The sequence below is a fragment of the Apodemus sylvaticus genome, chromosome 1 (assembly GCF_947179515.1).
Source record: "Apodemus sylvaticus chromosome 1, mApoSyl1.1, whole genome shotgun sequence".
NCBI classification, from domain to species: Eukaryota; Metazoa; Chordata; class Mammalia; order Rodentia; family Muridae; genus Apodemus; species Apodemus sylvaticus.
In genome coordinates, this window is record NC_067472.1 from 124608507 (window position 1) to 124622886 (window position 14380).

Sequence of the window (14380 nt, forward strand, 5' to 3'; positions counted from 1 at the left end):
TCTGCATCGGATCGCCTTGGCTGCTTTATAGCTGTCCCCACAGCTGAGGCTGTCTACTGAGTCCCAGCTTAACCCAGTGCCACTGTCACAATCCTAGGATGTGTTTGTCAGTCCTGAGAATGGCCTAGAAATAAAGACAGCGAGGACAATGCCTGTAGTAAGAGACTGGTGTCCTTAGGCAGGGCACAGGTTGGGCACAGAATGGAGGGCTACAAGGGGCCTTTGTTAACAGGAGGGATGCCTTCCATGGCGCTCGCTGTGTGTTACTATTGATGCCGTTGATGTCTCTGTGATTATCCCGGGTATTGAGGTTTACTTGCAAATATGACTTGTGAATTAGGTACCATTATTTTCAACCCGAAACTGGTTCAGAGGGAGGACCTGACTGGAAAATAGTCAAGCGGAGACAATAGGGTACTAATCCCTACCTAGCTTCCATCTGTGTGGGATATGCCAGCTTCGTGGGCGAGCCTCTGGCAAAGTTGCTAATACTCCATTGCTCAAGCTGGCCATGAACTACTCTCCCCACCTTGCCCGATTAAGCTCTGAAACCCCGGGACTAAAGGGACTTTGTCTCCTCCCCATTCCTTCCTGCAATGGTAAGGGGCAGGTCCGTAGATAATATTGGCTCAAGAAAGAGCGGGAAGATTCCTACATCTATGCCTCTCTTCTTTCCCCAGGGCCTGGGCTTCAGCATTGTTGGGGGAAAGGACAGCATTTACGGCCCTATTGGGATTTATGTGAAGAGCATCTTTGCAGGGGGAGCAGCGGCGGCTGATGGGCGGCTTCAGGAAGGTAGGTTTCCATCCCTCCCGAGTGTGGTTGAGAGGTCACAAGTACCATTCAGTGCCACCAGGGCTTCAAAGAGACTCAGAGCTTAAAATGGGTCTTAGGCTTTCAGAGTTCACTTCCGGGGTTGTGGGGCTGGGCTCCAGGCAGTGGGCGACTTCTCCCTGCAAGGACTCCATCTCAGTGATACAGATAATCAGGAAGCATTCTATTCTATTCTATTCCTTCCTTCCCAGTGCCCCTGTTCTGTTTCTGGGACTCACTGATACCCCATCCCTTTGGTCTTCTCTGCCTCTTCCTTCCACCTGAGACCATGGGACACCAGGTCACTTCTGTCACAGTCCCACCAGGCTCTAGGCTCCAGGGATACAGAATACAAGGACACAAATCACAATTCTCACACCAGTGGGAATAAAGGGAAGTTTATTCTGAGCCAAATATGAGTGGACATGGCCCAGGGACATGCATCTAGGTCGGCATAAAGTGGGTCACCTGACCTCTTTATTGGGCACAGAACAAAAGGAAGTCCTAAGTCAGGGCATTGTCACATAGAGCAGCAGGAACATCAGGCATGTGGTTTACAGTAATGTGGGTGAAATTCTGATCTAGGTTTTAGAGAGCACGTGGCAACATTCTTAGCTATAGGTTGGTAGAAGGGGGTGATCTTAATACATTCAAAACGATCTTACCTAATACTTTGAAAGATGCTACTTAGGCACAAAGGTGATGAGTGACTCACGGCTATTAAGGCAACTAAAGATAGCCTAAAAAGTTAATTTTGGCTCTTGATCTGCAACATTCCTATTCCCCACAGTGAGACAGTTCTGAACAGCCAGTTATTTAGCAGACTCTTCAAAAAAGAGGGATCCTTTTCTGGAAAACTTTATCCACAGCTATGCCCTTCTCTTGAACTACTAATGGCTTCCCCATGGGCAGCCCTCCCTTCTGCCTTCTTCTGCCTCCCCTGCTTCCCCTCAGCTCCTTTTCATATCTCATAGGACAGATGCCCCCTCGAAGTAAGAGGCCTGGGGGACACAGCTGCCAGACACCCCATTCTGACTCACCAAGGCTGGGTTTGGATGGACAACCAACTTGGTCCAAAGAGATCTCTGGGCTTCAGCCTGGGAACAAAATTCAAGGGCAGGAAGGGAAGGGGAGGGGAGGAGAGGGGAGGGAACGGGAGAAAACAATTCCTTTCTTGTCAGGGCAGTGTCTGCAAGTCAGGCTGGCAGTCTAACCACCTGTAATATCTGAGCTATGGTTTGGGGACAGTGGAAACCCTACAGTCCTAGACACCAGGCATATATCGCAACAAAGGAAGGCTTCCCCCTTCCTAAATGAGTAAAACATCCTATGAGGGGCTGGAGAGATAGATGGTTTTGTGGTTCAGAGCACTGACTGCTCTTCCACAGAACCAGGGTTTGGTTTCCAGCACCCACACAGTGGCCCACAACTACCCATAACTCCAGATCCAGAGGATCCAAGGCCCTCTTCTGGCTTCTGAGAGTACCAGGCACACATCAGTGGTGCACTGATATACATGCAAGGAAAATGCTCATACACAGAAACTGATAATTATCAGTCAATTAATAAAATACCCACTACATTGAAAAACATTCTTTCTTGATTTTTGTGACATGTGCAAATTAGGATGAGATTCAAATTTCAGCCACGTTCTTTCATATAAGGCCATGGCTGCCTTGATGTTTCAGCCCTGTTGAGTCACCATTAGAGAGATGTTGTAACTCCCTAAGATTAAAATATTTACGATCGTTCTTTACAGAAAATGCTGCCAACCCAAGCACCGTGCAGCACTAGAAGTCAGGATTGTATCATGTGGGCAGAGGGAGTTTTGTATTTGTCATTGGAGAGGCACTGGATATAGAGGCTTCGGATGAGTCAGGAGGCAGTGTGTAGAATGCCGCGGGCTGGCGGGAGACGACAGGAAGCAGAGGAGAAGCGCAGAGGCTGGCATGGGAGGCCGGCTCCCGTTCTTATGGCTGCCTGGAACAGTTACCCTCCCATCGAGGAGAGTCAGTGAGACTAGAGCCTGCAAAGAGGCAGCACAGGGATGGTGGGAAGTGTGAATGTTTAGTCTAGTCAACTGGAAAAAAGAAAAAGCCAAGGAGGGGAGAAGTGGAAAGGGGATTAAGCTCGAACTTCAGGAGGGCGAAGAGCCTAGGTGAGCACTAGAGGGCGCTGTCTGGCAGGCCACTGAAAAGTCCTTGGCCTCTGCAGGAGCTCCTCGTGGAAAGGTGAACTGAACAGATTATACAAGGAAGGTGTGGAGGAGGGAGAGGAGGGGGGAATGGAGATGGAGATAGGGTGGAGGTCTAATGGTGCAGCTAAGTCACGATCAGGAAGAAAAAAGGAGGGAGAAGGGAAATGTGTGGGTTAGAATCCAGGCTGTTAGCCTTTGCTGTTTTGCTAATTTTGTATGGAAATCTTCATTATTTTGGGGGTGAGGGGGGCATTTGTCTCCATTAGTTACCGGCAATAATAAAACCAGAGAATTTCAACCAGTCAGTTCCTGGCTCTAGCCTCAAATAATTGGTCAAATTATTTTTCAAAAGTGACATGCTCAGATCTACACCATGAAAGAATATACTTGGCTATGACAAGCTTGCTATACAGATCAAAGCTACTGACAATTAGTTTTTGTTCTCCTTCCCAAAAACAATGGTGTAAAATGGATTTGGCACAAGCGAGGCTCAGCAGTGCTCACCAGCTATGAGCCTACACAGCTTATGAGCTCAGACAGATGAGGATACAACAGACAAGCCCAGAACAGGGCTATTGGCCCTTTGGAACAGATATTTGGATAACTTAAAGCCAGCCTCCGTGTAATTAAGAATGGGCATCCTGAAGTTTTGACTTTGTCTATCCTCTTCTCAGCTCACATTTAGTTATGCATCAGTTCTGTTTGTTTCATAGCTCTGGCTAGCTGTGGACTCCATATGTAGCCCAGGCTGGTCTCCAACTTCTAGTGATCCTGTGGCTTGTGATTACTAACTATTCGAATTGCAGTCACGAGCCCTCAATGCTGGAGCATTTTTAAATACTTTTACTGTGTGTATTCTCAGGTATAGAGACTTCCGGTGACAAGGGTTGAGTTCTGTTATTTTTCCCTTTGCTTCCAGAAGCCCATCATTCGGAGCGGCTCTGCAGCCTCCACACTGACACATAAAACAGTATCTGAGCCAAAAGAAACAGTTACAGCTATGGGACATATGGGGAGGGGGGAACTGGGAAAGGAGAAAGCTTTTGGATTATAAACAAATAATATAGAAAATAATATATATGTATATATATGTATGTATATATGTGTATGTATATATATGTATATATATGTATGTATATGTATGTATATGTATGCATATGTATGTATATGTATGTATGTATATGTATGTATGTATAAGTATGCATATCTATGTATATGTTTGTATGCATATGTATGTATGTATATGCATGCATATGTATGTATATGTATGTATGTATATGTATGTGTGTATATGTATGTATATGTGTGTATATATATGTATGTATGTATATGTATGTATGTATATGTATGTGTATGTATGTGCATGTATGTATATGTATGTATATGTATGTGTATATGTATGTGTATATATGTATGTATATGTATGTATGTATATATGTATGTATATGTGTGTATATATATATATATATACATGTATGTATATATGTGTGTGTGTGTATATATATATATATAAACAGTTACAGCAAGCTGCCAGGAAGTAGAGTTACATCTTAGTGTAGCAAAATCAGTCCTTGGTGATTGATGGACCAGGCACTGCTCAAGTATAGTGAATACAAAGGTCAAAAGCAAGGTTTGGAAGGCACACACAGGGACAGGACACCAGGCCCAGGGTGTATCCAGAAACCCTGAATCAAGCTTGTTAGATACTGTCTCTCTGTCTCTCAATAGGTGATGAAATTCTGGAACTCAATGGTGAATCAATGGCTGGCCTAACACATCAGGATGCTTTGCAGAAGTTTAAGGTAACCTCTCAGTCTATACCCATACTCTGGGGTGTAAATATTATACACCAGGCCAGATGTAATTGTCATCTCAGAGGCTTACTGCTTTCTAGTTCTTTCTGAACTCTGGCTGGCTGGTTTAGCTTAGCTGTCCTGGTTCAAAACCTCTCCAAGCTGACTGATCCAATCTGATTCTCTCTGCTTTCCATGGAATTGATCTGCATGGCCTCAAACTCACTCTGGCAACTTATTCTAAATCTCTGGTTCCTTCTTATTCTCTGGCTTCAGCTGCCTCTGCTGACCTGTACCCAACTAAAAAATAAATATGAACTCAACTCTATGCACTGAACGCACTGACTCCCCATTAACTCTCCAGATTCAACTCAGCTCAGCTAAACTGACTCCCTGTTCTGCTCTACATAGTTTCTCTTTCCTCTGCTGTTCTTGTGAGAGCTGGACATATCCTATCTCTGACTCAGTCTCTTAAACACTTCTCTGATTCATCGCTTTGTCTGACCCTCAGTTAGATATCACTTTCAAACATGACTGTTTCCTTCAACAAACTAATTTTATCTTAAAGGTGTGTACTAAGTGTGTATTTGTATTCCAGCTATGTCTGTGTCATAGCTGGATCACACACACCTAGGTCTTTAGATGTCATCCCTTGCCAGAGCAGCCATTTTGCTGGATTAAAATTCCTGTCTACTGGGGACTTCAGGCAATAAAACCAAACCCAGCACTGCCTTCTTCCTCTAAGTTCACAAAATGAAAAATTGATCCTTTGCAGAGGTACCTAGCCAATGATGGCTCTGGGCACAGCATTAAAGAAATTCCTCTGCAAAGGATAGTATAATCAGGATTTGTGTCAAAGCACATTCAAACTACTTAAGATTTATAAAGCTGTCTCAAAGCACTCCATAAACTTATACTAGTAGATTTATGGACATGCTTTGAGGTTTTAAGACATCACTAAAAGCTACTTTTGCATCTTCATTCAGTTAGTTCAGTTCAGGACTACATCATATGTCGTATAACATGTATACTCTGGTGTATGTACGTACCATGTGTAACTTGTCACATGTTTGTATTACCCATGCACACACACCTACATTTCCTTGGGGAGCATCCATCATTGTTACTGAGCATGTTTTCTTCACCTGTCTGGAACTTGTGCAGATAGTGTCACTCTTTTCCAGAAAGCCAAGAAGGGGCTGCTGACCCTGACAGTGAGGACCCGCCTGACAACACCCCCTTCGCTGTACAGCCACCTGTCACCCCCTCTGTGCCGCTCCTTCAGCTCCAGCACGTGTGGGGTCCAGGACAGCAGCCCATTCTCCTTGGAAAGCCCAGCGTCTCCTGCCAGCACTGCTAAACCCAACTACAGAATCATGGTGGAGGTGTCTCTGAAGAAAGGTAGGAGTACTGTGCCAGTTTTCGCCAGTCTCTGTGAGAGCTGCCCAGGCCTCCATCATATGGAAACGTCACAGAATGAGGTTGACTAGCAGAGATCATGCTTCCTCCCTCCCCTCCTCTTCCTTCCCGTCCACCTTTCTAATTTAGTGTGTATCTGTGTACATGCATGTGCCTCTCCCCCACAGAGAGCAACTAGTGGGAGTTAATTCTCTCCTTCCACCCCGTGGGTTCTAATCATTGAACTTAGGGACATCAAGTTCATCAAGCTTAGGGACAGTTATCTTTGGCAGCTGACCCATATCCCACTGGCTCCTCATCCTGTTTCTAGAAGCTCATTTCTGCCATCCAAACCCAGAAAATATCTTTGTATGAGATGGTTAGCAAGCATATAACAGAGAACTAACTACACGTACACACACAGACACAGACACACACACACACACACCCCACACCACACTACACCGTAATGAACCAGGCCCTAGACTCTGCAGCTAATATCCTGCTGAGACCTTGAGCAGTTCACTGACCCTCTCTGGGCCGATTTTCTTTCTTCTGCAAGACCACCAAGGTTTTCTATCTAGATGACATTCAGAGATCCACAGCCATTCACTCTACTCAGGTGAACAGCTAATTCTAGAAGGCTCTAGAGGTCTGCTCTGCTCACATGAAGCTGAACTAGGCCAGAAGGACAAGGGACACTGTTGGGCATAGAGCTGGTCTCCAAGCACAGTGATAAGCATGCATTCTGGGAACAGAGGGAAGGCCAGAATGGCTGGTGCAAGGTAGGCAAGTGGGAAGGGGAAAGATGGGGAGGAAGAAAAGGGTTTCAAAGCAGAGGCTGGGAAACCAGAGGAAGGGATGAATAAGGAGTGATGTGTGGAGGAATGGGGTCCAGGACCAGGCAATGGGTTCCTTGCCTGATGCATGTCTCAGTGCCTCTGTTGGACCACACGCTGGGTGAGCCTTCATACATCTCTGGCACAAATATCCGGTGGCCATAGGTCTGTCTTTGTACACCGCCCTTAGGGCTCCTTTGGTGAAATTCATAGAGAAGGCACGGCATGATATGTGGGTGAGCCATGGCCTCAGTGTGCCCCTTCCCCTGATGGCTTGCACTAGGGCCAGTGCTGAGATGCATTAAGTAGCCATGTCATAGCCTCTGCCCCAACAGATTGTTTCAGCATTGCTTGGTGTGAGCCTCAACGATCCACAGGGGACAGTGCCCATTGGACCAAAGAGCTCTCGTACTGGTTAGGAGACCTGGGTGCCAGGATCGACGTTGATCGCTGTTCACAGTGCATGTCACAGCCCATATTTTTTTTACCTTGAATAACAATGACCCACGGCAGCCATTCCTCTTGGTGCTGTTGAGAGAACAAACATCAAAAGTGAAAACACCTTTTATAAGCTATGTGCCCCTAGGGAAAACCCGACGGAGGCTCTTTCTCCTTTAAACTCTATGGACCTTCCAGTTGGTCCTTCTTAGCTGCGGCGCTTTTGTTTCCAAGGCCTTTCCAATCTAGCAAACCCTCCGTCTCCCCTACCATGCTGGAGGTTCCCTGTCTTAGTCAGGGTTTCTATTCCTGCACAAACATCACGACCAAGAAGCAAGTTAGGGAGGAAAGGGTTTATTCAGCTTACACTTCCACATTGCTGTTCATCACCAAAGGAAGTCAGGGCTGGAACTCAAGCAGGACAGGAAGCAGGAGCTGATGCAGAGGCCATGGCGGGATGTTTCTTACTGGCTTGCTTTCCCCTAGCTTGCTCAGCCTGCTCTCTTATAGAATCCAGGACTACCAGCCCAGGGATGGCACCACCCACAATGGGCCTCCCACCTTGATCACTAATTGAGAAAATGCCCCACAGCTGGATCTCATGGAGGCACTTCCCCAACTGAAGCTCCTTTCTCTGTGATAACCCCAGCCTGTGTCAAGTTGACACAAAGCCATCCAGTCCCTCCTCATAGCCCTAACATTACCTACATTCCTGTTTGCTTGGGGCCCATGTTCCCCGTGCAACCATCTTTTTCTCACATCTTCCCAATCACCTTGGTGGACACCATGGGTGCCTCTAAGGCAGGACTTCATAGGTCTGGGCCTTCCCAGACTTCCTTGTTTGAAAGCAGCCTGTCGCCCACCAGTCCCTCAAAAGACTGCCTTGGAGATATTTTGCCACCCGATCCTTATATTCCATCCCTTTGGGATATATTCGACACACTCCTGTTTCTGCTCTGCTGCCCTCTTTGCCCCCTGGACCTTTCCAATGACTGTTGTGCTTCCATTCTTAGCCATCCATAGTTATCTCTCCTTATAGAACCAGGCATATTACTAAAGATGGAAGTTAAGTTATTCCACTCCCTCCTTCCTGACTGTCCCATGGCATCTCTTCTCAGTCAAGCAGTTTGTTTTTGTAAACCTGTGCATACAAAGCCCTTGATCCCTGTCCTATGCCACCTCCTCTCTCTCTGCATCACACATTCCTGATTTCCTGGGACCCATGCTCTCTGGGTCCATCACCTCTCTGCAGAGGTGCTGCCCACATTGGCCTTTCTGGATCTATAAGAGCACGGCGTACTCTTCCCTTCCTGTGCCCGGGCTGTTTCTGCTAGTCAGTTCTCGCTCCATCTCCTCATCCCGGCTCTTTGTTGTCATCCACGGTTTACACTGAGTGCAGTCCCTGAGGCATGAAGGGTGTGCTGCCACGTCTGTTCCCATTCCTTTCCTGCAGAGATCCCTGTCTCCTCCCCTCCCCCCACTCCCTCTAGCTCCTGCCCACGGGCTTCCCTCTCTCATTTCCTGGTGTTTTTCCACTTGACCTTACGATACCCCCTCCTCACTGTCTGCTTTGGTTATCATCTGGTCCCCAAATGGCCCTTGGGTACACTGACACTCCACACACAGGGGCAGAATGAATGTTGTGACAAGGACACTTGACTAGCCAAGGATGTCAGGGGTCAGAGGCACCTAATAGGCTAGTCGCCCACCCAGGCAAGCTCACATCCTCTGCTCTTCCTCCATGCTGCACCCCAGAGGCAGGCGTTGGCCTGGGGATCGGCCTGTGCAGCATTCCCTACCTCCAGTGCATCTCGGGCATCTTCGTTCACACACTGTCGCCAGGATCTGTGGCACATCTCGATGGACGGCTGAGGTGAGTCCTCATTCCTCTTTCTGGGTAGATCCTTGGCTTACAGCATGGAGGACAGCCTTTTGGGCTGACCTCAGGAGAAATGGTGAATGATTCAGACTTGACTCAGTTATACATCAACGGCTGCCATGTCAGCCACCTGGTGTGGTAAATATAACTTGGGTCTTTTAATCCCACCTTAGATTATTTTGTTCCCAAATAAAAGACACAAAAGCTTTATATTTATAATGAGCCTTAAAAATCACTAGAGCTGGGCTCTAAGCTATTTGTCTATTTCCCTGTCAATAACCTCGAGATATCATTTGGCCTGTTCCACCTGGGCTGCTCTTACTACAACCGGCTGACCATATTCTCACAATCCACCTACCACATGGCCTCCTCTTCCTTCTTCTTCTCCTCTCCACCTTGCGGTCTCTGCCTCAGACCCAAAACCCGGGAACCCAAACCCTGCCTACCTTTCTTCTGCCCAGCTATAGGCTGTAGGAACCTTTATTGACCAATTGGGGATAATTTTGGGGGCAAGGTACCATTGCATCACTTGGTATACATGGGGATCTCTTCACCCCTGAGGATCTCCTTGTTGGGGGCAACCAGATCTTGGGGGCCAGTATTTTACATCACAATATATAGCAAAAGACCAAACCTCAAGAGCAGGATATGCAGTCTTTGCAGCCCTACGCCAGAGCTGCCAAGCCCAGTGTTACTGATTCCTAAGAAGTCTGTGTGCATGTAACCGTGAAAGAAGCATGACTTCTGAGATGTCAGGTTGCAAGGGCAAATAGAAAGGTTTACCTGTGAGCTCAGCATACAATAGAAGCGTCTTAAACAAACCAGCTGTATATATGCATGTCCTTGCTGAGAGAAACAAAATAGTTTTAGATAGATACTGTAGTCACACCTTGCTACAAAGAACTCCTGCAATCAGTAAGTGATCTGATTGGGTAGAAATCATTTATCTTAGTTTAACGTGTGACAACACTTTTGCAGCCATTCTAACATCTGCCAGTGGTATTAATGCATCTGTTGCTAGGACACCCTTTTGCTAAGCAGAAAGCTTTTGTCCTGATTTTCATTTTTTTTTCCTCAGTGTAATGGTCAAGATAGAGATGTGGAGCTAGGAATAGATCTGTGCTGCCATCTGCAGGAAAACCACTGGCACTGTGTTTGGGACACCACTGCAGAGACAGGGGCCCAGTTGCAGTGCTGGGTGACCTAGCTCTAGAGTCAGGGCACCTCCTTGCAGTGTTGGTGGAGCCAACCTCAGAGTCGGGATCTTTGTTTTATCACCTCTGCCCCCATCAGAGGCCCACCGTGGGGTAGGGAGTGTTTGTGCTGCATGACCGGAGTCTTCAATTATTCAAAATTTAAAAAAAAATTAATTAAAAATTCACATGCAGAGAATGTGCATCTTCTTGGCAAGCTAAGGGGTCAGCTCTGCAGAAACACAGAAGGAGGCAGAGGATGCAGAATCAGGAGACTCAAGTTCTCATTCTGACCCAGCTGATCACTTGAAAACGACTACCCGTTACCTTCGTTTCCACTAACATTTTAGTTGAACACAGCCATGCACTGTTCCTGTTTGCTATCCGTGGCTGCAGCTGTCACCTACAATGACAGAGTTGAACATTTGTGACATAGACAGCATGTCTTGCAAAACAAACATTTACCCTTGGCTCTTTACAGAAAAGTGTTCCTCCCCAATATAGGTTGCAATAGCAAAGTAATTGCCCCAGTCACAACATCTGGGGGAGGGATTGGGCCATGTTTTAGTTAGGGTTACTGTTGCTATGACAAAACACCATGACCAAAAGTACCTCGAAGAGAGGGTTTATATCACCATACATCATTGAAGGAAGTCAGAACAGGAACTCAAGCAAGGCAGGAAACCGGAGGCAGGAGCTGATGCAAAGGCCCTGCAGGAATGCTACTTGGTGGCCGGCTCAGCCTGACTTTTTATAGAACCCAGGACCACCAGCCCAGGAGTGGCCCCACCCACAATGATCTGGGTCTTCCCTCATCAATAACTAATTAAGAAAATGGTCTTTAGGCGTGCCTATAACTTGGTATTCTGGAGGCATTTTCCCAGCTGAGATTTCCTCCTTTTGCATGATTTTGGCTTGTGTGAAGTTGCCGTAAGACTAGCCGGGACAGTCAACATGGACAACACGATGCAATCCCGACCTTTGTATCTGTTCTTTTGCTGTGTCAGTGGTTGTGTTAACCAGGCTTCTGCTGCTGTAGTGAATAACTGAGGCGATTGGCTTAGAAGAAGAAAGGTTTATATTGGCTCACAGTTGTGGAAAATCCAAATGTGTCTGACCAGTCCTACTGCATGCGGGTCTGTGATGAGGAAACACATTAGGGCAGAATGAAGTGTTCACCTGTTGTTTAGAATGCTGACAGAGAGGAGAGAGCAGAGTCACAGTGGTCCCCGCAGTGATACATCCCCAGTAAGCAGAGGGCTCATGCTGGGCCCTAGCTCCTGTTTCACCATCTCTCACTAGCACACAGGGCAGGACTAAGCCTTTGGTGCAAAGGCCCTTGGAAGGTTCCACTCTAAATCACAGTACCAGCTAGTACCAGCGACACCCATCTTGGAACTAAAATAAGTTTCCTGGGCTGCTGTTCTTGCTTCTCTTTGCAAGGACCTCTGCTGCATCCTTCCTCGGTGATTTCTTTACCTGCCCAGCCCTTCCTCAAGATACTCTACTTCTGAGGACACTAAGGCCCAGGATAACCGTGTTATGGCTGGTCAGCTAGAGAGGGTAAACCATGACCTCCATCTTGACCAGGTCAATGGAAGAAGGAGGGGAGAGTGACGGATCTGTGTTGAGTGCTCTGGGTGTGAAGCACTGGGCACTGGATGGTCCACAGTGACAGGAGTACATTGCTGCATTGACCCACTCTGTTTCAAATTTTGGTCAAATAGTAAAGAAAGTCTACTCATTAAAATGTTATGAACTACCTGGCAAGAAGTGGGTTCCTGAGAGATGGCCCTCTTTCTGTCATAGTCGTTAGTAATTTTGAGGCTCCTGTGGGTGCTTTTGCAGGTGTGGTGATGAGATTGTGGAAGTCAACGATTCTCCAGTGCACTGCATGACCCTCAATGAAGTCTACACAATCCTGAGCCACTGTGACCCTGGCCCGGTTCCCATCATTGTAAGCCGACATCCGGACCCACAGGTAATGTGTCGTTAGGCTTTTGTCTGCACAGGCTCACTCGTTCAGTAAGAAAGTCAGAGCAAGAACTGAATGTAACAAGAGATGTTGCTGGATGGGGTGTGATATGTACTCATCCAAACCCTTTCAGACTTTGTGTGGGAACAAACCTCTGTAGCAGAGACCCACTGACAAACTCCTAGTCAGTAGAAACAATTGATATCCACTTAGGAAAATCTTATAGCCGAGTCACAAGTTTCAGGACAGGAAGACAGAAACCCAGAGTCCCATGTAGCACGTGCAAGAGATCTACTTGTGTGTGCATCTGAGGGACACTCACAGTGAAAATACCTGGAGCTCAGCAATGAGGATTCAGGGTTGAACAAATTTATAGTGCGGAACCCCGAATAAGCTCATGACCCCCCAATAAAGAGACCACACAGAAGAGGAGAGCTCAATAAAGCAGAAATCACTAGAGGTTAGGTTTCTCTAGACAGAGATTGCAGAAAATCCTCCCAGTAAGTGAGAGCATCATCTCCAGGTGCAACAGGTTCATATTTTATTGTTACAACCTTTGAACAGGGTAGAATGTGTGCAGTATAGAAGGAAGGAGTAGATGGAGAGACCCTGAGCTGCACAGAAGGCATGGGAAGTGACCAGAGAAGGAACGAGAAGCCATGCTTGTGAAGGATCGGCAGTGGCTCCTCGCTGCTTAGCTTTGGGCTAAGAGACAATATGACTAAGGGATTGGAAAAGGACAGAATGACCTGGGAGTTGGAGCACAACATGATGGGATTTAGATGTCTCTGTGATGTCAGGATAGAGATACTCCACAGGCAGCTACTGTGAGGGTTGATGCTTCTGTGAGTTCCAGGCTAGACCTAGGCTTGAGGCTTGATGCCATGCTGACAGGTAGGTGAGAGCATCTTGGGAGAGCCACTGTTTATTCACTGTTTCCTCGGTGTGAATCTGCGGTGACTGCCAAACTCTGAAGCTGTTGAGTTGTTCCCTACTCCAATTCACAGAGGATGAAACCAAGGCTTGAAAGGAGAAGGAAGCTACTCAATAGTTATCTTGAGCACAGCTTAAGAACACAGAGTTCTCATTTCTCCCCGTCCTTGCCAAGACTTGTTATTTTATTTTTATGTGGTGTGTGTGTGTGTGTGTGTGTATGTGTGTGTGTGTGTGTGTGTGTATGAATGCAGTGCCTGGAGAGGCCAGAAGAGGACACTGAATGCCCTGGACCTGTTCAGTGTAAGTCTGGGAACCAAACCCAGGTCCTATGAAAGAGCAGCAATCTTCCTGTACCACAAAGGCCTTTCTCCAGCTGCAAGATTTATTTATCTTTTTTGGTTCTGCTTGTTTGTCTGTTTGAGTAGCTACCCTCATGGGTGTGAATTGACAGTTCTCTGTGATGGAGTTCTTTGCCCAGGGTTAACACTGTTGAACATCTTTTCACGTTTCTTGACCATCTGTACATCTCTGGAGATATGTCCACCCAAGCCTTTTGCTTATTTTTTTTTTTAAAGAATTTTGGTTTTGGTTACTGTTCTTTATTGTCTGGATTTTATCTTTTTACTAAATATATGATTTGTCAGTATCTTTTTTTTCTCACTTGAGAGTTGTTTTTGTTTTTTTTTTTCCAGTCTGTTGAGTATGTCTCAGAATGCATACTTTAAAATTTTGGTGTTGCTTACTTTTTTTGTTTTTCGAGACAGGGTTTCTCTGTGTAGCCCTGGCTGTCCTGGAACTCACTCTGTAAACCAGGCTGGCCTCGAACTCAGAAATCCGCCTGCCTCTGCCTCCTAAGTGCTGGGATTAAAGGCGTGCACCACCGCTGCCTGACTGTTACTTACTTTTTTATCATTTATTT

At 46.5% G+C, this 14380-nt stretch overlaps 1 protein-coding gene across 1 annotated transcript in view; it reads left to right on the forward strand.

Moving 5' to 3' along the window:
- The window catches only part of Il16 (interleukin 16), a 74535-nt gene that overhangs the window by 40274 nt on the left and 19881 nt on the right, over positions 1 to 14380 (forward strand). The window contains exons 5-9 of the mRNA XM_052159441.1: positions 681 to 795; positions 4739 to 4812; positions 5988 to 6204; positions 9234 to 9351; positions 12399 to 12531. Coding sequence (XP_052015401.1) covers positions 681 to 795; positions 4739 to 4812; positions 5988 to 6204; positions 9234 to 9351; positions 12399 to 12531 — 657 coding nt within the window. The remainder of the gene's footprint in view (positions 1 to 680; positions 796 to 4738; positions 4813 to 5987; positions 6205 to 9233; positions 9352 to 12398; positions 12532 to 14380) is intronic.